Source organism: Amphiprion ocellaris, chromosome 8 (genome assembly GCF_022539595.1).
Source record: "Amphiprion ocellaris isolate individual 3 ecotype Okinawa chromosome 8, ASM2253959v1, whole genome shotgun sequence".
NCBI classification, from domain to species: Eukaryota; Metazoa; Chordata; class Actinopteri; family Pomacentridae; genus Amphiprion; species Amphiprion ocellaris.
The window spans coordinates 123231-151118 of record NC_072773.1 but is presented as its reverse complement, the minus strand read 5'-3'; the positions used below and the strand labels follow the sequence as shown (position 1 = coordinate 151118).

General features: G+C 43.9%; 1 protein-coding gene across 4 annotated transcripts; it reads left to right on the top strand.

Annotated features, from left to right (window-relative positions):
- The first annotated feature begins 393 nt into the window (after positions 1-393).
- On the top strand, positions 394-27848 carry hdac6 (histone deacetylase 6). 4 transcript variants are annotated; one of them, XM_023295158.3, is made up of 29 exons: positions 394-547; positions 2266-2358; positions 6106-6225; positions 7754-7842; positions 10944-11028; positions 11126-11166; positions 11251-11347; positions 11790-11887; positions 13322-13426; positions 16945-17013; positions 18258-18384; positions 18501-18566; positions 18909-18968; positions 19046-19135; positions 19315-19421; positions 19514-19581; positions 21000-21144; positions 21842-21970; positions 22045-22213; positions 23767-23972; positions 24045-24237; positions 24401-24550; positions 24653-24830; positions 25124-25245; positions 25320-25490; positions 25565-25687; positions 25778-25924; positions 26001-26129; positions 27210-27848. In XM_023295158.3, the coding sequence occupies exons 2-29, from the start codon at positions 2287-2289 to the stop codon at positions 27276-27278; spliced, it is 3225 nt and encodes a 1074-aa protein (XP_023150926.1). In that variant the 5' UTR covers positions 394-547; positions 2266-2286; the 3' UTR covers positions 27279-27848. The 4 variants fall into 4 exon arrangements, with proteins under 4 accessions (XP_023150926.1, XP_023150929.1, XP_023150927.1 ...); XM_023295161.3 differs by having other exon boundaries at positions 26001-26142; XM_023295159.3 differs by having other exon boundaries at positions 401-547; positions 2270-2358.
- The last annotated feature ends 40 nt before the right edge of the window (positions 27849-27888 follow it).

Below are 27888 nucleotides of genomic sequence, written 5' to 3'. Positions count from 1 at the left end.
ACTATTTCTGTACAGTGGGGCTTATTAAGCTACATTATCTTCATTTGATATAAATTATCACTTTTTAAAAAATATTAGCTTTACTTTTTTAAAAATATGAAAACAAATCATTAATTTAAAAATATATATTTCGTATCTGATCTGTATATAGTGCAATACAAACACATGAAACAGTTTTAGCTCAGTTTTATTTCACATTTTAAGCTGTATTTTATACAGCTTTATTTCATTTATAAGCTTTATTTTATTTAGAAGCTGTGTTTTATTTATAAGCTTTATTTTATTTAGAAGCTGTATTTTATATGTTTTTATTTAATTTTTAGCTTTTTTCCATCTCAGTCTGTTTTACTTTATTTTGTGCCGCTGTGACGTCGAAAGCGCGCCGCCGTCCTGCGTGGTGACGCAGTTTGAGGGCGACAGTGTTGGAGTTCGGTTGTCGCTCAGAACCAGGACCTGGACCTGGACCTGGACCTGGACCTGGACCTTCGTCTGCAAATATTGTGACTTTATCTGCTGCGGTTTCAGCGTTTGGAACCAGACACTTTCCGTGAGTCCATTTGTCCGATTCTTGCCGCAGTTTGACGGTTTAGCAGGAGGCTAACAGCTAGGTCCGCTAATGACGGTACCGGTACCGGTCCCAGTTCTGTTTCTGGTCCTACACAAATTAAATTAAAATGTCTAAACGCCTATGATCAGATTAAAGTTTTTAAAAAATCCTGCCTAAAAATGCCAAAAAATTAACAATAAGAAAATGTCAAAACAGTGTTGAAAAATCCCCAAATAGTTTTTAAACAGACCAAGATAAAACCCAATAATCTCAATAATCAAACTTTATTTTTCCATCACAACCTCCAGAAGGTTTTTCTAATCTTCAGATCATCGTCTTGATAACTCCAATGCTCCCCCAGGTTCAGGTTCTCTGCTGCCTGCTGGAGGTTTCCTTCCAGATCTGCTGCTCTTCTCTCATGATCCTTCCACTCTAACCGAGCTGTCAGGCCCACAGCGTGATGCTTCCACCTCAATGCTTCACAGTAGGACCATGTTCTTTGGCTTCTTCTTCCTCCAGATCAAAGCCACGTCTCTGAGCCCATAAAGCTCCATTCTTGTTTCATCTGACCACAGATCAGATGACCAGAAGCTTTGGTCTTCCTCCAGGTCCGTCTTTGCAGAAGTCAGATGAGTTTTTCCATCTTTGGTTGAAACAGGAGGTCTTTCTGGTCTATAGAGACCATTTAGGTTCAGTATCTGATGGAGTCCCACCACTTCACTCAGGTCCTTGAGGACAGTCTTGGTTTAGTCCATGGATTGGTTTCAGCATCTGGATCTTTCTGGAAGCCGAGGCGACTCTACTGACTTCATCCTTGGAGGTTTCTGGTTCTTCTTGATGGTACTTTGCTCCATTACCTCTGGCACCTGAAGTAGTTTGGCAGTTTTTTTTGTACCTTTTCCTTCCTTTTTCTTGTTTCCATCATCAGGTCCTCTCTGAGCTCTGTGGTCTTTGCCGTGGGGAGTCTTGGTTTGACTTAAAAATGACTGAAATGTCACAAACAAGTAGACTTGTATAGTCAAAAAAGTGGTTAAAAACAAGAAACATTGAAAACAACATTAAACCTTTTAGATCCTCAGAGACAGAATGATCTGTTTGAACATCATGTCTGTCTGTCTGTTATCACTGGGGTAAGAGTAATTCTGGTTTAACACCTTTAACAGTCTCACTTCTCATAACATAACTGGTTTCAGACTTGTCTCCATGTCCTATTCATGTCCAATCTGAGGTGAAATACTGACGAGGAACTGAAAAAAATAAGAACTTCCTTATTGTATTTGACAGGGTATGAATAACTTTAAGTGTATTTACGCTACCGTTCAGAAGTTCTAGAACATCCCAGTGTTTCCAGTGTTTTATAGTAGGTTCTGCATGTTAATGTTTGATTGTTCTCTAAAATGAAGCAGAGAAAAAATAAACACCTGAAGTTACATAAATCTATTTAGAACCAAAATGTCTTCTAAACTTCTGACTCATCAGAGTTCCTCCTCTGGCAGATCTAACAGCTGCACTCACTCATTCTGTCCTCAGTGGAAACGAGATGTTCTTCAGAAAGTTCTTCCAGCTCTGCAGCAGAAGTTCCCATAAATGTGTAGTTCTTGTAGGTTCTTTGCTTTCACTCTTCTCTCCAGTTCATCCAAACCAGCTCCATGGGGTTTAAGTCTGGAGACTCCATCTTCTCATGTTTCTGCTGTCTCACCTGTGTGTTTCTGTTTCAGGTAGATCTTAGTGGATCAGAGATGCAGTCTGGATCAGTTCCTCCAGAACCTGGACTGAAGTCTGTCCGAAGATCTCCTCGTCTGTCCCCCCAGGTTTGTTCTACAGGTGTTACAGTTTATTCTGCAGGCTTTACAGTTTATTCTGTAGGTGTTACAGTTTATTCTGTAGGTGTTAGTTTATTCTGTAGGTCTTACAGTTTATTCTGTAGGTCTTACAGTTTATTCTGTAGGTCTTGCAGTTTATTCTGTAGGTCTTACAGTTTATTCTACAGGTGTTACAGCTTATTCTGTAGGTGTTGCAGTTTATTCTGCAGGTCTTACAGTTTATTCTGTAGGTGTTGCAGTTTATTCTGCAGATGTTAGTTTATTCTGTTACAGTTCATTCTGTAGGTGTTACAGTTTATTCTACAGGTGTTACAGTTTATTCTGTTACAGTTTATTCTGTAGGTGTTACAGTTTATTCTGTAGGTGTTACAGTTTATTCTCTAGGTGTTACAGTTTATTCTCTAGGTGTTAGAGTTTATTCTCTAGGTGTTACAGTTTATTCTGTAGGTGTTGCAGTTTATTCTGCAGGTCTTACAGTTTATTCTGTAGGTGTTGCAGTTTATTCTGCAGATGTTAGTTTATTCTGTTACAGTTTATTCTGTAGGTGTTACAGTTTATTCTACAGGTGTTACAGTTTATTCTGTTACAGTTTATTCTGTAGGTGTTACAGTTTATTCTGTAGGTGTTACAGTTTATTCTGTAGGTGTTACAGTTTATTCTCTAGGTGTTACAGTTTATTCTGTAGGTGTTACAGTTTATTCTGTTACAGTTTATTCTGTAATTCCATTCAATTCAATTTTATTTATATAGCGCCAATTATAGTCAAATTGTCTCGAGACGCTTTACAGAACCCATATGTCTGAACCCCCAGAGCAGCCCTAAGGAGACAGTGGCAGGAAAACACCCTTTTAACAGGGAAAAAAACCTCGAGCAGAACCTGGCTCTAATGTGGGGGGAACCCATCTGCTGCTGGCCGGGTGGGTTGAGAGGGACAGAAGAGGTAGAGGGGAAGAGGTAGAGGGTTACAGTTGGTGGGAGAACAACCACAGATCTGAAGCATCCAGCTCTGGGATCAGGGACACTTGGAGAAAGGACACAGGGAGAAACAGAGTGAGTGTAATGCAATAATGGTATATATATATTAAATATAATGGTAGATAGAGAAGGGCTCAGTGCATCCAGAGAGGTCCTCCAGCAGCCTAGGCCTATAGCAGCAGAACTAGGGGCAGAACTAAGGGACGTCCAAGAGGAAGACTCCAGCTGACCCCCTCAGGGTCCCCCAGTCAGTCCTAACTATAAGATTTGTCAAAAAAGAAGGTTTTAAGCCTGGTCTTAAAAATAGAGAGGGTGTCCGCCTCCAGAACCCAAACTGGGAGCTGGTTCCACAGGAGAGGAGCTGATAACTGAAGGCTCTGCCTCACATTCTACTTTTAGAGATTCTAGGAACAACAAGTAAGCCTGCAGTCTGAGAGCGAAGAGTTCTGCTAGGATAATATGTTACTATCAGGTCTTTAAGATATGATGGAGATTGGTTGTTAAGAGCTTTATATGTCAGAAGAAGGATTTTGAATTCTATTCTAGATTTAACAGGAAGCCAATGAAGAGGAACCAATATAGGAGAAATATGATCTCTTGCTAACTCCCGTCAGTACTCTGGCTGCAGCATTTTGGATCAGCTGTAGATGAGAGCTTTTGGGACAACCTGATAATAAGGAATTACAGTAGTCAAGCCTAGAAGTAACAAATGCATGGACTAGTTTTTCTGCATCACTCTGAGACAGGATGTTCCTGATTTTCACAATATTTCTCAGGTGGAAAAAGGAAGTCCTACAGATTTGTTTTATGTGTGAGTTAAAGGACATGTCCTGGTCAAAGATAACACCGAGGTTCCTCACATATTATACAGTGTTTCCCAAACACACGTCTACCTGGTCTACTCTAGTACTAAACTAGAGAAGAAGAAGTTTTCCATGGTTTACACTAGAGGTCGACCGATATGGGATTTTCAAAGGCCGATGCTGATACCGATTTTTAAAAAAATTTTCAGCCAATGGCCGATATCTAAAGCCGATTGTAGAAGCCGATTTTTAAGGCCGATATCCTTTTTTTTTTTAAAGCACATCGATTGCAAAAGGCAATTTAAACACTAAAAGTATATACATGTATATACTACAAATTAAATACACTAGTAGAACTCTAACATTTATTGAACACAAAAAGTGAAAAAGTACATTAACATAAAAAAAAATACTTAAAGTTTACAAAAAATACAATTAAAAAGTAACCTGAAAGTGGTTAGGGTTAGGCTTGTTGTTGCCTGGCTCACTTGCTCCGCTCATGCTCCGCTCTCTGAGTGCCAGGGGTCCTTCTAAGGGAAAAGCGGTCACGGCAGCTGCCCGTATGGGTGACTGATCAAAAATCGGCTTTTTATTTGTAAATATCGGCCGATGGCCGATATTGAAAAAAGTCCATATATCGGCCCAAAATATCGGCCGGCCGATATATCGGTCTACCTCTAGTTTACACCACTTACAACACAGCATTTTACCGAATAAAAGCATTTCAGCAGTTAGTTTTATTTCACACCATGAATACTTCATAACCCGGTTACCACGGTGATCTCTGTGTGATGAATCATATAAGTTCACGTATTTCTAGACTTCAGCTACGAGTAGGTCCTGGCCCTCCACCATGTTTTTCCGCGCGTCTCCGTCCGCGTTGGTTAGAAAAATGTGGAGGAGTGCGGAGCGGAAATTTTCCACACGGAAAGGCCGCTGGAGGGGGCGTGGGTGCGAAAATGACGTAATTTTTCCACACGGAGCCGCACGGACCTCGCGGACGCTGTACGCATAAAACAAGCTTAAGGGGGCCTGGCTAACAGCTAGCGGGGTGTTTTCCATGGTGCGGAGCCGCGCTTCCAATTCAGAGAGCCTCGCCTCCAAAGCTACAAAGAGACTGTATTTATTACAGGTATCGTTATCACTAAAGGAGGCAGAGGAGTAACTAAACATGTGACACACTGAGCAGGAAAGAGAAGGAGAGGAAGAGGGAGAAGCCATGCTAAGTGCTAAGTGCTAGGCTAGCGGACAGAGATAACAGATTAACTTAGAATTAAGTACTGAGAGGGTGCTTGAAGAAAACGAGTGTATGTTACGATTCAAATATTACCGCTACACACAGATTTAATGAATATCAAATTAGATGGAGTGGATAAGCTACAGCAGTCACAGAACACAACACAGCGCTACAACAGGAAGTGACGCAATATGCTCACCGTAACGTCAGGCGTCAGCAGTCTCTTTCGAAGATGCCTGCAGTTTATTCTGCAGGTGTTACATATCCTGAACGATGCATAATTTATACTGAACAGAAGTGAAATATGCATTAAAAACTGTATTTAAACAATATATAGAGAAATAAAAGACAGATTTAGAGGAACAGTCTAAGTTTGTGTTTCTTCCTCAGATTATCGATCTTCTTATCGTCCAGTGTTTCTGTCTTTATTGAACATAGCAGAAGAGTCATGAATTATCCAGAAAGTGTCTCAGAAATAATAATGAAATGTGAAAAATGTGAATCTAATAAAATGTTTGGAGCTTTTTCAGGTGACTTTAGTCCCAGGCGTTGTTTGTTAGAGTTCAGTCCATCAATCATTAGTGAAGCTTTAACTCCTGTGTCAGAGATGGAAATCAAACCAGTCAGTGATTCAGCTGAGCTTGACTTTGACCTCAGCTTGTCTCCGTCATGTTCTCACATGTCAGACAGGTGTGTTTACCTGCTCCTGTGTGTCCTCAGGTAAACAGTGAAGCCGAGCAGCAGAGAGGAGGCAACCTGCAGGAGGCCAAGATGAGAGGGAGGCTGAAGATGATGGAGAGGAGCAGAGAGGAGGATCTGAGCGACCACCTGAAGACACTGGTGAGACTCTTCTCCGTGTTCATCAGCTGTAGAGATGTTTCTCCATGCTGAATGTATCTCCAACTATAGAGATGTTTCTCCATGCTAAATGTATCTCCCAACAACTAGAAAGATGTTTCTCCATGCTAAATGTATCTCCCAACAACTAGAAAGATGTTTCTCCATGCTGAATGTATCTCCAGCTAGAGAGATGTTTCTCCATGCTGAATGGATCTTCAACAACCTGCTACTCTGTTCACTGTTTCTGAGCCATGCTACACTTATTCTCTCTGAGGAAACACTGCCTGCAGTTCAACCTGGAACTCTCTGAATGTTTCCCTGCTGGAGAACCAGAACCAGGAGGAGGTTCTGGTTCTAGTTCTCCAGAATCTGCTGCAGACACTTTACGTCTGGTGAACTTCTACATGAGACATGCAGGATAATATAATTTTTATTTGACATGTTTCATGTTATCATGATGTTAAAGTAAACATACATGAAGTAAGTTAACATGGACCAGGGTTAGCACTTCTAGTTACTCTGACTAGTTCTAGTTACTCTGACTAGTTCTAGTTACTCTGACTAGTTCTAGTTCTTATGTGACTAGTTATCGTTACCAGTTACTAGGGCTGGGCTATAAATCGATTTTATCGATTAATTCAATTTGTACTTAATGTCGATTTGTTTTAATGAAAAGCGATTTTCTCATCAACATCCGCCACCAACGCCTTCCCGCTGGGCTCCCGTAGTTCAGAGTGCCCCCCCTCCCCTCCACGCTTGATACACAAACAACATGGCGGTGAGCGGCGCAGATCTAAAGGCGCGTGTCCACTAGATGCGATTTTCCCGTACGGCAACGCACCACATCTGAAAATCATACGGACGGCAGTCACTAGCGGACCACAACATGGTCACATGACAGCACTGAGCAACAGCAGGCCACTACGTGGTCACATGACTGAGCTTCCAGCTGGACAGTCCTGCAGACAAGTCGGATAAACACAGCGGCTCGGCCGCAAACTTTCCCTTTTATTTAAAAAAAACACGTCAATGAAAAGTATTTCTGAAAGCATCTGAGGCAAGAAATAATCTGTGCAGCAGCTGAATCTGTCCTCGTTTTAGGTCGCCGACGCCTAGTTTAGAAGTTTGAGGACAGTTTCACGATGCGTTGAATCTCTGCACACTGCATCCAATTTGCATAAAGTAGAAGTCAGTCTACTTTATGCAAATGAGCTGCAGCCCTCTCTGGGTAAACACACGGGATCACAGCTGGAAACACACCGCAACCGGACCAGCATGCTACATGCAGCCCATTTCCAGCCCATCCGGTGTGTTTACCTGGAGAGGGCTGTAGCTCATTTGCATAAAGTAGACTGGACTCCGACGTGAGGAGATTAGGTAGGGGGGAAAAAAGAAATGGATAAATCGTGAATCGGGATTTTTTGGGAAAAAATCGGAGATTTTTTTTTAGGCCATATCGCCCAGCCCTACCAGTTACTCTGTGTACCTGTCTGACTGTCTACCTGACTGTCTACCTGTCTGTCTGCAGGATCTGTCCAGCTGCTTAGCAGTGGGTTCTGGAACTGGTCTTGTTTACTCTGAGAAATTCACCGTCCACCAGAACCAGTGGGACTCCAGGTAACTGGTTCTATCCCAACAGAACATCAACCAGCAGCTCTTTAACTATTGGATTTGGTAGGAAATCGGTAGGGCTGGACCCAAATATCCGAATATTTGGCCGTTATCGGATCCCCCTCCCCCCTGGTCGTTACAATATGAGCCGATCCAAATATTTGGATATTCATCATTAATCGGGGCCGAATAGAAATTGGTATTCGGGCCAGCCCTAGAAATCAGATGTTTCTTCTTTCAGTTTCAGAAGTGAGCCTGAGTCATTTCAATCAATCAATCTTTATTGGTCATTGCACACTTTCATATACAACGAAATTTCATTTGAGCTGCCCTGCCAATGACAGCTCAGGCTGCTGTGCAGTGCTGCGCGCACCTTTCTTGAGGAAAAAAGAAAAAGGACATGTTGGGATGTGGGTAGGGATAGTAGAGGGTAAATGAAAAAAAAAGGCTCATATCCAGGATATTCTGATCAGAGTGTTTAATTTCCAGGATGTTCTGATCAGAGTTCTAGTCTGACGCCGTTTTACTGATAACACACTTCAAGTGCATTCATCTTATTTAATGACTCAAAAGTATCTGATGACACCTGAATACCTCTGAAATACATGAAGAAAAAAACTACATCTCTGCCTCCAGACTGTTCCTCAATGTTCTGTAGTGGCACCTTGTAGTAAAGCTCCAGTAGAACCCTGTTGACGTGTAGTATTAGAGGGTAAATGTAGTACTAGAGGGTAAATGTAGTGGTTGGGGGTAAATGTAGCTCTAGATGGTAAATGTAGTATTAGAGGGTAAATGTAGTATTAGAGGGTAAGTGCAGTACTAGATGGTAAATGTAGTATTAGATGGTAAATGTAGTACTGGAGGGTAAATGTAGTATTAGAGGGTAAATGTAGTATTAGATGGTAAATGTAGTACTGGAGGGTAAATGTAGTATTAGAGGGTAAATATAGTACTAGTTGGTAAATGTAGTATTAGATGGCAAATGTAGTATTAGAGGGTAAATGTAGTATTAGAGGGTAAATGTAGTACTAGATGGTAAATGTAGTACTAGATGGCAAATGTAGTACTAGATGGTAAATGAATTAGAGGGTAAATTTAGTACTAGATGGTAAATGTATTAGAGAGTAAATGTAATACTGGAGGGTAAGTGTAGTACTAGAGGGTAAATGTAGTACTAGATGGTAAATGTAGTATTAGGGTAAATGTAGTACTAGAGGGTAAATGTAATACTAGGGTAAATGTAGTACTGGAGGGTAAATGTAGTACTAGAGGGTAAATGTAGTACTGGAGGGTAAATGTAGTACTAGAGGGTAAATGTAGTACTGGAGGGTAAATGTAGTACTAGAGGGTAAATGTAGTACCAGAGGATAAATGTAGTATTAGAGGATAAATGTAGTACTACAGGGTAAATGTAATGTTTGGGGATAAATGTAGTACTGCAGGGTAAATGTAGTGCTAGAGGGTGAATGTAGTGTTTGGAGGTAAATGTAGTACTAGAGGGTAAATGTAGTACTAGAGGGTAAATGTAGTACCAGAGGGTAAGTGTAGTATTATATGGTAAATGAAGTGTTTGGGGGTAAACGTAGTACTGGGCAGTAAATGTAGTATTAGAGGGTAAATGTAGTGTTTCAGGGTAAATGTAGTACTAGAGGGTAAATGTAGTTTTTGGGGGTAAATATAGTACTGGAGGGTAAATGTAGTACTGGAGGGTAAATGTAGTACCAGAGGGTAAATGTAGTACTAGATGGTAAATGTAGTATTAGGGTAAATGTAGTACTAGATGGTAAATGTACTCCTAGATGGCAAATGTAGTATTAGGGGGTAAATGTAGTATTAGAGGGTAAATGTATTATTAGATGGTAAATGTAGTACTAGATGGCAAATGTAGTATTAGAGGGTCAGTGTAGTCATAGATGGTAAATGTAGTATTAGAGGGTCAATGTAGTCCTAGATGGTAAATGTAGTATTAGAGGGTAAATGTAGTACTAGATGGTAAATGTAGTACTAGAGGGTAAATGTAGTACCAGAGGGTAAATGTAGTATTAGAGGGTAAATGTAGTATTAGAGGGTAAATGTAGTATTAGACGGTAAATGTAGTACTAGATGGTAAATGTAGTACTAGATGGTAAATGTACTACTAGATGGCAAATGTAGTACTAGAGGGTAAATGTAGTATTAGAGGGTAATTGGAGTATTAGATGGTAAATGTAGTACTAGATGGCAAATGTAGTATTAGAGGGTAAATGTAGTACTGGAGGGTAAATGTAGTACCAGAGGGTAAATGTAGTACTAGATGGTAAATGTAGTATTAGGGTAAATGTAGTACTAGATGGTAAATGTACTCCTAGATGGCAAATGTAGTATTAGGGGGTAAATGTAGTATTAGAGGGTAAATGTATTATTAGATGGTAAATGTAGTACTAGATGGCAAATGTAGTATTAGAGGGTCAGTGTAGTCATAGATGGTAAATGTAGTATTAGAGGGTCAATGTAGTCCTAGATGGTAAATGTAGTATTAGAGGGTAAATGTAGTACTAGATGGTAAATGTAGTACTAGATGGTAAATGTAGTACTAGATGGTAAATGTACTACTAGATGGCAAATGTAGTACTAGAGGGTAAATGTAGTATTAGAGGGTAATTGGACTATTAGATGGTAAATGTAGTACTAGATGGCAAATGTAGTATTAGAGGGTAAATGTAGTATTAGAGGGTAAATGTAGTACTAGATGGCAAATGTAGTATTAGAGGGTAAATGTAGTATTAGAGGGTAAATGTAGTACTAGATGGTAAATGTAGTACTAGATGGCAAATGTAGTATTAGAGGGTAAATGTAGTACTGGAGGGTAAATGTAGTACTAGAAGGTAAATGTAGTGTTTGGGGGTAAATGTAGTACTAGATGGCAAATGTAGTACTAGAGGGTAAATGTAGTACCAGAGGGTTAATGTAGTATTAGAGGGTAAATGTAGTACTAGAGGGTAAATGTAGTATTAGAGGGTAAATGTAGTACTAGATGGTAAATATAGTACTAGAGGGTCAGTTGATGTTCTGGTGTTCTACAGTGGAGTTCTATTCCAGCTGATGTTCTTGTTTTTGTTGGTTCTCAGCCATCCAGAGTGTCCGGAGCGGGTGACGTCCATCATGGCGGAGCTGGACAGACGGCAGCTGGCGTCTCTGTGTGTCCAGGTCCAGGTGAGGACGTCTGAGTGATGGAAGTCTCCGTGTTCATGAATAAAGTAGATCTTCTCTTGTCTTGTTGAACTCTAAGCTGACGTGTGTTGTGTTTCAGCCCAGAGAAGCTGCAGAAGAAGAGCTGCTGCTCGTTCACACGTGAGTTCCATCACTGTCTTCTTCTTCTGTGGTCCAGACAGTTCAGAGTCAGACAGTAAAACCTGAATATGTTCCTGTTACTAGGAAACGTTACGTGGACACCATGAGGTTGACTCAGACGATGACGCAGACAGAACTCCAGACTCTGTCCAACAAATACGACTCTGTCTACCTCCATCCTGTAAGAAGAACCCTGAGGAACTGTTCAGGAGCTCTTAGTTTCCTTCAGTGATGATCCGCTGTCAGAACATCCAGCAGCTGGAGATTCGTTCCTCGTGTGGCTCCACTGCAGTTCAGACCAGTGTTTGTAGAATTACAGGTTTTATTTCAACCAGAAGGTGTGGAGGAGAATCAGATTTTAGTTTAACTGATGAATTAAACAGTTCTGATCCAGTATTTATCTGTGAAGGATCTCTGTGGTGAAGTCTTCATGTCTGTCTCCCAGTCCACTGAAGGTTAGCTTCACCTACAGGAACCTTTTATTCTTTTATCCAGCCTTTTCTGGCCTCAGTTTTTTCATATGCTATGTTTTACCTTCAGACACTTGATTTTACCACATTTCTACATTTTGGAATCGTGTTGGTTGAATGTTTCCAGACATGTTTGACCTCCTGCTGTGTCAGGATTCCTTCCAGGTGTGTGCACTGGCGGTCGGGTCGGTTCTGCAGCTGGTCGATCAGGTTCTCACCTCAGAACTCAGGAACGGATTTGCCATCATCAGGTATCAGCTCTACATCTGTTTCTGGTCATGTTTGTCTGGATACATTCTGCTCCTGGTGTTTTTGTTCCACGGTCTTCAGCAGGACTTGGAGAACTAGTTTTACCTCCTGAAGGACTTTTTTCAGTGACCACAGATGATTTATTGAGTAAAACAGTTTGATGAAAGTCATATTCTGTCTGAACACAGAAACAGTAAAACCAGAAACCTGCCGCCTTCTGCTATATTTAGTTCTATGATTAGTTCCATCCATCATCTACACACCAGGGGGCACCTGGACAGGTAACAGTCCATCACAGGTTCGCCTAGACAGGTGACAGTCTATCACAGGTTTACCTGGACAGGTAACAGTAGTGCTGGGCGATATGGAAAAAATCATATATCACGATATGGATTATTTTATATCACGATAACGATATATATGACGATATACCACAACAAAGTATGTTTTCAGTTATTCTCTGAAAAGTTTGACAAAAACTTCATTGCTTACTTTTCTCCATGAAACTTCAACCTGTTGCTAGGGTTGGACCCGAATATTCGGCCCCCATGGTTGTATGCGGATATTAATTTTGAGATCCGAATATTTGCCCCCTCCTACCTCCACCCCCACCCCCCGTCGGGCGTTACGAACCGAGCCAAAAATTCGGCTCTTTCCTCCGATAGCTCACCGCCTCTGACCTCACGGACCGAACCGAATATTCGGGTCGTTCAACCGTCCGTCTGTTCCCCCTCCCCTCGCCCGGACGCTAAGGAGGGGACCGAATATCTGGAGCCCAGAAACTGCTTTTCGGGCCAGCCCTACCTGTTGCGCGTCGATCATTCAGCACCCATGAGTTAAGTAACATAAAGCATGTCGCAAACCCGCGTGAGAATCAAAGAATGTAAAGCAGCATCATGTCGCAAAAACCACAAGATGGAGTTTCTTTGCGAAAAATACATACAATTGTCGCAGGCTATTTAATGATATATTTGCTGTAATTGATAAAATTAGGTTAGAAACGATAGAAGAGAAATGGCACGATAGACACTTTTCTATCGTTCTCACAATATGTATCGTCATATCGCCCAGCACTAGGTAACAGGCTATCACAGGTTCACCTGGACAGGTAACAGTCTATCACAGGGCTACACAGAGACAAACATTCACACTTACGGACAGTTTAGAATCGCCAATTAACCTCAGCATGTTTCTGGACTGTGGGAGGAAGCTGGAGAACCTGGAGAAAACCCACACATGTACAGGAGAACATGGAGACTCCAGAAGCAGAAAGATCCCAGGAAGGCCGGGATGAGAAACGGGAATCTTCTAGCTGCAAGGCGACAGTGCTAACAACTGATCCACCGTGTAGCCCCTATAATTAGTTCTTCTTCTGTAGCTTCTTCTTCTTCATCTGTGTTCTGTTGGTGATCGTCTACATGTTCTCCTCCTCTCAGACCTCCAGGTCATCACGCCCAGATGGAAGAGGCCAACGGTTTCTGTATCTTCAACAATGTAGCAATCGCAGCTCGCTACGCTCAGAGGAAACACGCCGTCAGCAGGTGCTCCTCATCTCACGTTCTGTTCAAGCTTCAGGAACAAGGAGATGGACGTTCCACCTTCTTCAGTTCTAATGCTGGTCTTTATTCTAACCTCCAAATCACATGACTCATGGTCTTCTGGTAAAGCCTCTGTTCTCTAGTGTTCTTTAATCTGCTGCTAACTCTAAGACCTGTTCTATTAAGGACCCCAGATGATGAGAACCTGATAATTAGGACATTAATCTGATTAGAGACGCTTGTTCCACCTTCATTACTCTCTGAAACCTTCTCTGTTCTGCTTTGGTAATGTTTGTCCAGCTGCAAATGAGGGATAATTAAAAGTCCTTCTGGACAGAGAGGACAGATGGGTTCAGAGCGGACTGAAGGAAGATGTTAAACTTGTCAGGTTGTCATGATGCCGTCCTTACAGCTGCATGTAAAATGATTCCGTTACATTTTAGACATTCTGGTAAAATGAGCAACATTCCAGCTGCAGGCAACTGAATCAGAGGAGAACAGTTAGTTTATTGGATATAACACCAAAGCAGAAATCAAGATTGAATTAAGAATTTTTCCAAAATATAAACTTTTAAAATTTTTATTTATTTATTTATTTATTTATTTATTTATTTATTTATTTATTTATTTATTTATTTATTTTTTTTTTTACAAAAAGCAGGTTTCAGAATGATCCTCCCCCTATAACCAATGCTGGTGAATCCAGATACCTGCAGTCCAAGTCTAATCCGTCCACCTGTATGAAGACATCTGGAGGAGAATCCAACGAGGACACATGCTGGACATTGAGGAATGCTCATGTCCATAAAATGGGGACACTTTCTCCTCCAGCAGCACCATGGTTCAGATCAGAGAGATGTCCTGAAGTTTAGAGAGGAGATAGTTGCTTTGCATCAGAAAGTAAATGGGTCCAAGAAGATCTCCAAGCTCTAGAATGTTCCCAGAGACTCTGTTGGAAGCATCATTGGTAAGTTCAAAGCCACCGCTACTGTGACGACACTACATGGTCCTAGTGGAAAAAAGAAGCTATCGGAGACATCAAGATTCCTGGAGACAGATGGACCAGAACCCTCGGTTACTGCCAAGGACCTGCAAGAAGATCTGGCTGGAAGAGGAACTGATGTTTCTGTGGACACAGTCCATGCTGAAGGGCTTAATGCCAGATCCCCTAGATGGACACCGCTTCTGAAGACACACCACAAGTACAATGGTCTCCAGTCTGCTAGAAGCAACCTATCAAAGCCACAGAAGTTCTGGGAGACGGTTCTATGGACTGATGAGACCAAAATAGAGCTCTTTGGTCCTATGGATCAGAGGAATGTCTGGGAGGAAGAACAGGGCCTACAAGGAGAAGAACACCCTGCCTACTGTGGAGCATGGTGGTGGATCTGGGATACTAGGGAGGTGTTCTGCTTCTAATGGAACCAGGAATCTCCAGCGTATTGAAGGCACCATGGATTCAAGAAGTACCAGGATGTTCTGGACAAGAACGTCCCTCAGTCCATGAAGAAGTTGAAGCTAATTGGACGTTCCAGCGAGACAACGACCCCAAACACACATCAGAACCAACAAAGGCTGGTTAGAGAAGAACGCCTGGAAGGTTCTAGAATGGCCATGACAATCTCCAGACTGAAACCCAATGGAGAACCTGTGGTGGATCTGAAGAAAGCTGCTGCAGCACGTAGACCTGAGAACATCGCTGAGCTGGAGACCATCGCCCACGAGGAATGGGCTAAAATTCCCAAGGAGCTGCCAGAAGCTTGTTAGAGACGATACCTCCGTCTACAGCAGGTCATTGGAGCTAAAAGCTGCTGAAGATACAGCCTCATAGGAGCTGAAGATACAGCCTCATAGGAACTGAAGATACAGCCTCATAGAGCTGAAGATACAGCCTCATAGGAGCTGAAGATACAGCCTCATAGAGCTGAAGATACAGCCTCATAGGAGCTGAAGATACAGCCTCATAGAGCTGAAGATACAGCCTCATAGAGCTGAAGATTCAGCCTCATAGGAGCTGAAGATACAGCCTCATAGGAGCTGAAGATACAGCCTCATAGGAGCTGAAGATACAGCCTCATAGAGCTGAAGATACAGCCTCATATAGGGGCTTTCGACCGGGGTGGAGCCCGTTCGGAGTCGGAGCCGGTGCCCGACTTGGCGCCGGTTTTTTGTCTTTCCACCACCGGAGCTGCGGCTCCGAGCTCCAAAAACTGGGGCTTTTTCGGGCACCAACTCGTTGCTGGGCCAGACTTGGCCAGAGTTGAGAGCCGAGCATGTCACGGGCAGGGGGCGGGGTGACATCTAAAAACATCTAAAAAGATAAACATAGATATGACCATCAACTTATTGCACGTGTTTAACCGCTAAGTAATCAATGCAAGCGTAGTCGAAGCTAAGTAGCTAAGCTAACGCTAACACGTTTACTGTTAAGTATCCAAACATCTTTGATAATTACCTTTCTTCTCAAACGTGATTGCCGGGCATTGGAACGGCGACGCCGATGGGTAACCCCTAACAGAAGGTTTTGCTGTTCAGCGATGGTGAGACACACTAGCAAAGCCTTGAACACCACTCCAATGAAGTCCTCCATTGTTGTTGCCGTACGGCACTAACGTTGTTGAACGGCTACGTACGCAGCGACGTACACACGTTTTGTGGTGGCGCAATGACGCAGCTCCAACTTTGCTCCTTCCGAATGGAAACACAAACCCGTTCTGGGGCGGCACGAGATTTGAACCAAAAAAGCACTGGCTCTCAACTTTGAACCAACCTAGCACCTGGTGCTCTTTGGTCGAAAGCCCCTCATAGAGCTGAAGATACAGCCTCATAGGGGGAGGATCATTCTGAAACCTGCTTTTAGTAAAAATATTGATATTGTGGATGGACTCTGAATTAAATCTTGATTTCTGCTTTGGTTTTATATCCAATAAACTAACTGTTCTCTGATTTAGTCGCCTGCAGCTGGAATGTTGCTAATTTTACCAGAATGTCTAAAATGTCAGAAGGTGGAATAACTTTGGATGCTCCTTTAAAACCCTCTTGAGCAGTTCCACCTCCATGGACATCTTGGATCATGTGAGTCTTGGGTTTTTTTTGTATTTTTTTTTTTTTAAAGTTATTTTTTGGTCTTTTTCAGCTTTTTATTGGATAGGCGTAGTGAGAGACAGACAGGAAACAGGGGAAAAGAGTCGGGGGAAGACATGCAGCAAAGGGCCGCGAGCTTCTTCATGGACCATGAGTCATGTGGTTAGGAGGTGGGGGTAGATATCTGCAGCACCACACCAGTCAGTCAGAACAGAAGAATGATCCTGGAAGAAGGTGGAACCAAAGACAGAAGTCTGGTTTGTTCTACTGAAGCTCTGAGGGTTACCAGAACCTGATGACTGAGAACCAACACATAAGTTCAGCTGTTTCTACCATCAACCTCATATTAACTGTCTGTCTACCTGTCTGTCTATCTGTCTGTCTACCTGTCTGCCTACCTGTCTGTCTATTTGTCTGTCTGTTTGTCTGTCTGTCAGGGTGCTGATCGTGGACTGGGATGTCCATCATGGTCAGGGTATCCAGTACGTGTTCCAGGAGGATCCCAGGTAAACCTCAGGATCTGTTACTAAGCAACAGCTGTGGTATCGACCAATCACACAGTAGTCAGCAGTGTAAACAAGGAAGTAGCTGCTGAACGTATCTATGAAGGGCTGGTAGCAGCACCTGTCAGGATGTTCTGCACCTGGGATAAATCTGAGTCCAGACGGAGACTTCTAAAAGATTCATATTTCTGAAGAGGAACAAGAACCAGAAGAAGAACCAGAAGAAGAAGATGTCCAGTACTATGTCCAGTCCCAGTACTACATACAGTACTACGTCCAGTACTATGTCCAGTACCAGTACTACATCCAGTACTATGTCCAGTACCAGTACTATGTCCAGTACTACGTCCAGTACCATATCCAGTACCAGTACTATGTCCAGCACTACGTCCAGTACCAGTACTACGTCCAGTACTACATCCAGTACTACATCCAGTACTATGTCCAGTACCAGTACTATGTCCAGTACTACTTCCAGTACTACGTCCAGTACTATGTCCAGTACCAGTACTATGTCCAGTACCAGTACTATGTCCAGTACTGCGTCCAGTACTACGTCCAGTACCAGTACTATGTCCAGTACTATGTCCAGTACCAGTACTATTTCCAGTACTATGTGCAGTAATACATCCAGTACTATGTCCAGTACCAGTACTACGTTCAGTACTATGTTCAGTACCAGTACTATATTCAGTACTATCTCCAGTACTACGTCCAGTACCAGTACTATGTCCAGTACTACTTCCAGTTCCAGTACCAGTACTACGTCCAGTACCAGTACTACGTCCACTACTACGTCCAGTACTACGTCTAGTACCAGTACCAGTACTACGTCCAGTACCAGTACTATGTCCAGTACCAGTACTATGTCCAGTACTACGTCCAGTACTACCTCCAGTTCCAGTACCAGTACTACGTCCAGTGCTACGTCCAGTACCAGTACTATGTCCAGTACCAGTACTATGTTCAATACTACGTCCAGTACTACGTCCAGTACTATGTCCAGTACTACGTCCAGTACCAGTACTACGTCCAGTACTATGTCCAGTACTATGTCCAGTACTGTGAGATGACATATATTGTGTATTGGACAGAGTTAATCTTTTTGTTAAACCTTTGTAGTCTGAGCTGTAGAGAATTTCTGAGTCTCTCTTCCTGTCTGTCTGTCTGTCTCTGTCTGTCTGTCTGTCTGTCTGTCTGTCTGTCTGTCTACTTGTCTGTCTACCTGTCTGTCTACCTGTCTGCAGTGTCCTGTACTTCAGTGTCCACAGGTATGAACTTGGGTCTTTCTGGCCTCACCTGTCAGAGTCTGACAGCCATTTTGTGGGCAGCGGACGAGCAGAAGGAAGAAACATCAACATTCCCTGGAACAAGGTGAGAACCACAGTTAGAACCAGAACCTCAAGAACCAGAACGTCAACCACAAGCAGACCCAGAAGGAGCAGTAAAAGCACAACTGTGTAGTTTCATGTTGTCTGTTTGTGTTTCAGACAGAGATGACTGATGCTGATTACATCACTGCCTTCCAGCACGTTCTGCTGCCGGTGGCCTACGAGGTAACACACGCTGTACACACAATACACACTATACACTATACTACACACTACACACACTACATTACACTACACACTACACACACTACACTGTACACGCTGTACACACAATACACACTATACACTATACTACACACTACATCACACACACACACACACACACACACACACACACACACACACACACACACACACACACACACACTACACACATTACACACACATACACTACACACATTACACACACTCATGGTGAGGTCCGTGTTGGTCCGTGTTGATCCGTGTTGATCCGTATTGGTCCATGTTGGTCCATGTTGATCTGTGTTGGTCCGTGTGTGTTTCCAGTTCCAGCCTCAGCTCGTTCTGGTCTCTGCTGGATTTGACGCTGCAGTCGGAGATCCTAAGGTGACAACCCACAGAACCCATATGGAACACGTGTGTTAACATGCTACCACACTAACACGCTACCTGTGTGTTCTCAGGGCGAGATGTGTGTGAGTCCTCAGTGTTTCCATGTTCTCACTCACATGTTGATGAGTTTGGCTGAGGGTCGACTGGTCCTCGCTCTGGAGGTAAAACCATTTCATTCTGACCTGGGAGAACACGCTACACGCATGTAGAACACACGGTCAACACAGTGAACCATTATTATAGCGCACAGTGGAGAGAGACACTGGGAGCCGTGGGTTGGACCCATGACCGCTGTATCAGGACTATAGCATGTTTAACACGCATGTTCCTGTGTTTGTAGGGAGGTTATAACCTGCAGGCGACAGCAGAGGGCGCTGCAGCCTGTGTTGTAGCTCTGCTGGGCGGAGCTTGTCCTCCACTGAACCCACCCACTGCTCCGTCTGACAGGTAACACACCTGTGCCGATGATTCACACGAGAAATCAATGATCAGAACTGTTCTTGTGTGTGACTAACTGATCGATAACGTGTGTCTGTTAGCGCTCTGCAGTCCATCTCTCAGACGGTCACGGCTCTGTATCCACACTGGCCCTCCCTGCAAGTCCACGGTAACATCTACAGTCCACACGTTAGCATTAATGATAGCACAGTTAGCCCCACGTGTTAGCATTAATGATAGCACAGTTAGCCCCACATGTTAGCATTATATAACACAGTTAGCCCCACATGTTAGCATTAATGATAGCACAGTTAGCCCCACACGTTAGCATTATATAACACAGCCCCACAAGTTAGCATTATATAACACAGTTGGCCCCACAGGTTAGCATTAATGATAGCACAGTTAGCCCCACACGTTAGCATTATATAACACAGTTAGCCCCACAGGTTAGCATTAATAATAGCACAGTTAGCCCCAACATTAGCATTAATTATATCTAAATTAGTGCCACATGGAAACATTAACGATAGCACAGTTAGCCCCACACGTTAGCATTAATGATAACACAGTTGGACCCACACGTTAGCATTATATAACACAGTTAGCCCCACACGTTAGCATTAATGATAGCACAGTTGGACCCACACCTTAGCATTATATAACACAGTTAGCCCCACACATTAGCATTATATAACACAGTTAGCCCCACACGTTAGCATTAATGATAGCACAGTTAGCCCCACACGTTAGCATTATATAACACAGTTAGCCACACACATTAGCATTATATAACACAGTTAGCCACACATGTTAGCATTAATGATAGCACAGTTAGCCCCACACGTTAGCATTATATAACACAGTTAGCCCCACAAGTTAGCATGGTAGCACAGTGAGCCCCACACGTAAGCATTACTGATAGCACAGTTAGCCCCAACATTAGCATTAATTATATCTAAATTAGTGCCACACATTAACATTAATGATAGCACTGTTAGCCCCACACGTTAGCATTAATGATAGCACAGTTAGCCCCAACATTAGCATTAATTATATCTAAATTAGTGCCACATGGAAACATTAATGATAGCACAGTTGGACCCACACCTTAGCATTATATAACACAGTTAGCCCCACACATTAGCATTATATAACACAGTTAGCCCCACACGTTAGCATTATTGATAGCACTCTTAGCCCCACAGGTTAGCTTTAATGATAGCACAGTTAGCCCCCCACGTTAGCATTAATGATAACACAGTTAGCTCCAAGACGTTAGCATTAATGATGACACACTTAACTCCAAGACGTTAGCATGAATGATAACACAGTTAGCTCCAAGACGTTAGCATCAATGATAGCACAGTTAGCTCCAAGATGTTAGCATTAATGGTAGCACAGTTAGCTCCAAGATGTTAGCATCAATGATAGCACAGTTAGCTCCAAGATGTTATCATCAATGATAGCACAGTTAGCTCCAAGACGTTAGCATTAATGATAACACAGTTAGCCCCACACATTAGCATTAATGATAACACAGTGTAGCGCTGTGTAACCCCCATCAATGCTAACACCATTTTGCAGAAGGCGGCCCATTGGCTGAGGGACATGTCATCAGAGAAACTACAAAGGAGATGGATAAGAAGCCTGGCCTTGCCCCCTCTGTTGCCATGGTAACAGGTCTGGTTTATGATGAGAGGATGATGGAACACTTGAACATGTGGGACAGGTGAGTTACCTGTAAACAGGAAGATGAGCTAATATAATGTCAGGTAACATCCTATCACAGGTTCACCTGGACAGATAACAGCCTATCACAGGTTCACATGGACAGATAACAGCCTATCACAGGTTCACCTCGACAGATAACAGCCTATCACAGGTTCACCTCGACAGATAACAGTCTATCACAGGTTCACCTGGACAGATAACAGCCTATCACAGGTTCACATGGACAGGTAACAGTCTATCACAGGGCTACACACATTTCTGTAGGGGGCAAATACATTTACATGATGCTGTAAATCTCGTTTGGACTGGTCCACCTCCTGCCGCTGAGGAGACGTTCCACATCTCCACATCCAGTCTCCTCCACCAGGGGGCGGCTTGCCGAGGTGCCCACTCCTGTCCGCTGCCCAATCAGCACAGCTCGTTACCCCAATGTCCCGTCCTGCTGGCGGCGGCCCCCCAGGGATGCCTGACCGACCCACATGGGGCTCAGCCACGTGACTCTTGCTGGTTCCCTCCTGTCCTGATCCTGGCTCCAGGAGGGCCCCCAGTTTATGAACAGTGATGTAATCAGGTTCTAATGTTCTGATATCGCCATTGCGATGTACTTATAGTGTTCCTGTGATGTAATCAGATTCTAATGATCTGATATCGCAATGGCGATGTAGTTATGGTGTTCCTGTAAATATGTGTTGCAGACATCACCCTGAACAGCCTCAGAGAATCTTTAAGATCTTCTCCAAACATCAGCAGCTGGGCTTAGTTGATCGTTGCCAGCGGATACCAGCCCGCTTAGCGACAGAGGAGGAGCTATCCATGTGTCACAGGTACGCACATGCTCAGTGTTGTGTGTAACTTACCTGTCCTGATCCTCACACAGACGGTCTGACTGTGTTTTTAGCTTGCAGCACATCGAGCAGATGAAGGCCACGGCGGCCATGAAGCCCAGAGAGCTGCACAAACTGGGGGACGAGTTCAACTCCATCTACATCAACAACCAGAGCTTCCAGTCTGCCCAGCTGGCGGCCGGGGGCTGCTTCAGCGCTGTCGACAGCATCCTGGGAGGACAGGTAACACCTGTGGACAGGTAGCATAGGACAGCATCCTGATGGGACACATCTGTTAGAGCACCACATCTGACAGGCTAACAATAGCTAACAGGCTAAGCATAGCTGACAGGCTAACATCAGCTGACAGGCTAACATCAGCTAACAGGGTAACATCAGCTAACAGGCTAACAACAGCTAACAGGCTAAGCATAGCTGACAGGCTAACAACAGAAATGACAGAAGGACCACCTCATTAGATTCTGGCAGTGATGCAGCTTATAGTCTGGATCCACGGATTTGTTAAGGATTTTCCATTCCAGATATAGCGGCACGGTGTCGCCGTAACCATGACAACAAGTGAACGCTGTTTCAGTTACCTGCATCAATTCACTCGGCCCGTTACATATTTTGGTCACGCAATTCAGTATCAGTACATAATGTACGCATGCACAACACATACCTGTGCTCAGAGCAAGGTCATTCAGTATTTCTTTAGTTAGTCTGTGGGTCGATTTATATTAAATGACCAGATTCTATGTTGCTGTAACTTCTGGATACACAAACTGAGGAATGAACGGTCTTGGTGGAGCACTGGGCTCTGAGAGCTTTTCTTGTCTGTGTGGGCGACAAAACTGCAATAACTGAGATGTGGAACATAGGAGATAGCATTTAGCTGCTAATTGTTTTTGGAGCTTTGGTTTCTGAGTGTGATCAGGACCTGTTAGGTAGGAGTCACACTTTGTGCAGAGCACTTCCTGGTTTCACTCTCTGAGTTTCAATAGTTGGTTTTTCAAACCAATTAGACCGATGAGACCAAGTTCTTCCTGACGTTCCCCCAGAAGACCACATGGATCGCATCATCCTTGCAGATATCTGGATGAACAAACTCCAGCTCCACCTCTCCCAGACTGAGCTCCTGGTCCTCCCAGCCAGTTCCTCTATTCAACCAGAAACCAACCTCCAGCTGGAATCAACTCAGACCCACAAAGTCCTCCAGGAACTTGGCTTCATGATGGATGACCATCTAACCTCCAAGGTTCATGAGTCCTCTGCTGATCGGTCGTGTTGGTTCGTCCTCTAGAGCATCAGGAAGATCAGACCCTTCCAGTCTGAACATGCAGCTCCTGGTCCAGGTCTCTATGATCAGCTCCTTACCTTGATGAAGGTCAAACCTCTGCAGATGATCCAGAACGCAGCAGAACGTCTGGTTTCCATCCAGAAACATCTCATGTCACCCCACTGTTAAGATCGCTGCAGAAAACTCTAAAGTCCTTCAGTTACCAAACTCTGTTCAGTCTTTAAGACTAAAACCAGATGTTCACTGAACACCTTTAACCTGACAAACTGCAGGAAGCAAAGAATAAACCAATCACTTCCTGTAGACTCCACGTCCTGTTAGCACACCTGGTAGGTCTATCTTCTCCAGGTGGTTCCTCCTCACTAGATCCGTCATGTGGTGGATCTGCTCTCAGATGGACGTCTGTGGATAAAAGCTTCAGATAAATGAAACTGTAGAACTGTAGAACTGCTCTGTTACCTGTTCAGATGATGTAACTGGATGTATACCTGTGCAGGTGAGTAACGGTGTGGCCATTGTCCGTCCACCTGGTCACCACGCTGAGATGGATGCTCCCTGTGGCTTCTGTTTTTTCAACACAGCAGCACTTGCTGCTCACTACGCCCAGAAGATCTCCCATGATCCTCTGCTGCGAGTCCTGATCCTAGACTGGGACGTTCACCATGGCAACGGGACTCAACACATGTTTGAGGACAATGACAGGTGATAGAGGGGGCAGAGCTTAATGTCTTTCCTCCTGCAGATGAGTGAACTGATGACTGTCTGTCTCTCTAGCATTCTGTACATCTCTCTCCATCGCTACGACAACGCTACCTTCTTCCCGTCTTCAGAGGACGCCGCTGTTGACAGGGTGGGCGTGGCTAAGGGGGAGGGGTTTAATGTCAACGTGGCATGGAGCGGAGGGCGGATGGGCGATTCTGACTACCTGGCTGCTTTTCACCACATCGTCATGCCGATTGCTACCGAGGTAACGACCAAGAACACGCAGCAATCAGTCATTCAACCAATCCAAAGAGTCAGAATTAAACATGTGACCTCACACTGTCCTCTGATTGGTCAGTTCGACCTGACAGAGTCCTCTGATTGGTTGTTCTGATCTAAGGCAGTCCTCTGATTTGTCATCTATGTAGTTTAACCCCAGTCTGGTTCTGGTGTCGGCCGGGTTTGATGCTGCTCGGGGCGACCCGTTGGGTGGATATCATGTGACCCCAGAGGGATATGCCCACCTCACACACATGCTGATGTCACTGGCCGGAGGGCGTGTCCTGCTCATCTTAGAGGTGAGCTGATCAACCAATTACTGATTATCATTTGACATCCTCTGACCTGATGAGGTCATGTGACCGTTAGTGATGTAATGAGCTCATGTGACGTCTCTCCAGGGGGGTTATAACTTGTCGTCCATCTCGGACTCTATGACGATGTGCACCAGTGTGTTGCTAGGAGACCCTCCTCCGTCCTTAGCAAGGCCCCTCCCCCCTCCTCACCGCAGCGCCGTGGCAACGATCAACGAGGTTATCCGTCATCACGCCCCCTACTGGCGGACCCTGAGGATACACAGTCAGTGAAACTGATTTAATTTTTTATTTGCTTTCATTCTATATTTTTAAACATTTAGTTAATGTGTTATTCATTTAAATTTTATTTATACGTTTCTTTCATTTTTACTTTTTAATGTTATTTTTGAGATTTTTATTATTTTGATTGATTTATTTGTAATTTTTTTTGCTCAGTTTTTAAGATTCATTAACATAAATTTGGTAAAGATGTCAAGCTTTTTCCTGTTTAAGTTTTTACTGATACAATGTTCTGATCCTGTCGGACTCGTTTCCATCAGCTGATGTTCTGCTCAGTTCCACAGTCAGTGCTGGCCGCTCTGCCGTCCCCAAAGCATCGTGGGAAACGTAGTTCTAAAGGAAACAGCAGGAAGTCAGAGCAGAACACCGCCAACAGATCGCCATCTGCAGATGCCACGGTAACACACGGAGGACAGAGCTTCCTGTCAGAGAACAGGTGACCTCATAACTGTGGGCTGTTTTGTCCAATCAGGCACGGTGCAGTCTGGAGCAGCTCACGCAGGGATTGGCCTGTTTGGACATCAGTCAGATCTCAGCTACGTCCACGCCGGTGGGCGGGGCCAGGCCAAAGGTCCGCTTGAGCCCGGAAGAGGAGCCAGGTGATGTCACACCTGAGCTCAGCCAATCAGCAGAGCTGCCTCAGGTGAGCCATCAGATGAACCCCGCCCCCTTGGTGACTCTGACCTCTTCCTGAATTATGCTGTTAATCATTCACAGAAGATCACCGTGGCAACGCCACAGTTATTCACCACTGGAGACAAAGCTGCAGAAGGAGAGGGGGCGGAGCCAGAGACAGAGGGAGCGTGTGGTTGGTCGAAGCCTCAGGCATCTCTGGAGCTGGTGGGCGGAGTCAGAAAGCTTAATAATGACATCACTCATCAGTAATGAACTGATGTCCACCTGTCTGTCCACCTGTCTGTCTCTCTGCAGTCCACTCTGTATGTGGTCGACCCCCTGCCGTGGTGTCCTCACCTGGACGCCGTGAAGCCCCTCCCACCTTCAGGTGTCGATGTCCTCCTGCCGTGTGAGGACTGCGGCTCTGACGCTGAGAACTGGATCTGTCTCACCTGTTACCAGGTAGTCTGTCTCACCTGTCGCACACCCTCTAACCCTAACCCATGAAGCGTCTCACCTGTCAACGATGTGTCCTCAGGTGCTCTGTGGTCGCTACGTGAACGAGCACATGGTGTCTCATGGCGTCGTCTCCCAACACCCGCTGGTGCTGAGCTTCTCTGACCTTTCAGTGTGGTGCTACCTGTGTGAGGCGTACGTCCACAACCAGGTAACACAACCAGGTAACACACAGGTAACTGGATGAGGGTCTTCAGGGATCAGTAGATTCATTTTATTCCTTTTAATAGAACAGATGGTTTTCATTGTTGATGGTTTTATGTTCCTAAAGGAACCTTAGAGTTCAGAACGACCTTTAGGAACCAGAACCACATCCAGGAACCAATGATTGTTTCTAGAACTGTGAACTGTTCACACTAGGATGCATCCCATAATACTGATGATCACAGCTGGTTATGGAGATACTGATCAGAAACCAGATTCAGTGTTCAGACTGAGACACCTGGATGGATGTAAACTGACCTGGAGTCCGTTTCTACCAGAACTCAGATGTTTCTCCTCCTAAATGTCATGGTTCTATCTGCTGGACTGATGAAGTTCTGATGAAGTCCATTAAAAAGTGATAAATCTGGACCCACCTCTATGGACCTCTGATCATTGATGAAGTTCCTGCAGATGAGGAACCAGATGTTCTCAGGAGGTTCTGGAAGATTTTCCATTATTCAGATCAAACGTTCTTCACCCTGTGTGACCAGAATCATTTACAATCAGATCAATAAATCAATCAGTAGATCAATAAATAAACAGCCTGATTTCAGACAATGATCCAGTTTTCAATCCCGGCTGTTTCTGGTTCCTGCTGAATATTGATGACAATCCATCGTATTGATCAGAGGATCAGCAGCCTGAAACCAGATGTTCAGTCATCTGCTAGAGGATCAATAGAAACTCCTCACAGTTTCCAGATGAGCTGTGATGTCACACTTACCTAAAACCAGGTGAGTTCCTCTACCTGGACTGTTTCCTGAGCAGAGCTTTTGAAACATCAGTGATCAGTGAGAGCTTTAAACGCTGCAGCTCCTGTTCTTCTACTGTCTGTCCTGGTCCTGCTCTCTGAAGTAAAGTTCAGAAAGTTCATCCAAGAGCCTGAGATGAGAGTAAATGATGCTCTATCACACCACACACATCATCACATCCCATAATATACCATCAGTCAGCCTCCATGGAGAAGCAGAACCATCCTGATGATGTTTAGATCTTCATTCTCATGTGAATCGTTTCTTCTGCTCAGATCCTCTTTGAGGCTAAAAACGCTGCTCACTGTGCCAAGTTTGGAGAAGAGATTCCAGGGTGGAGCTGAAGCCTCGCCGTCTTCACGGTGATGGGATGGTTCAGGGCGTTGCCATGGATACCAGCATCAACGGTGCTTCGTGGGAAATCCAGCGACATCGTACGGCGTCCCACAGCTGCCAAAACACTCCCATTAAAAACCCGTTTTTATCTCCTCATCATCAGTTTGTTGACAGAAAATGTGACGAATCACCAGCAGAAGGAACAACAAACAACAAACAAACAACAAACACTGTTTGTGTTTAACATGAAGAAACAAACAGAATTTTTTCATTTTCCTGAAACGAGGCTTAAAACTCCATATTTCTGTGGAAAAAAAAGATAATTTTATATTAGTTCAAACATTTTAAGAAGTTGTTCTCCAATAATAAAATCCTGCAGCGATCAGTTGATCAGCAGAAAACAGTTCTATTGATCGTCCATATGTTGGTTCTGAAATGTTGAAGAGCTGATTTCATCCAGTAAACCATCAAATGATTGGTGTGGGTATTGATTAGAGGAGCTCTGTGCAATATGAGTCACAATGTTTGTATTGTTTCTATTAAAGAGGTTGTGATCGATCACCTGATCAATAATCGTCTCTGAGGGTTCTGTCCTTTTTATTGATGATTAAAGAACTT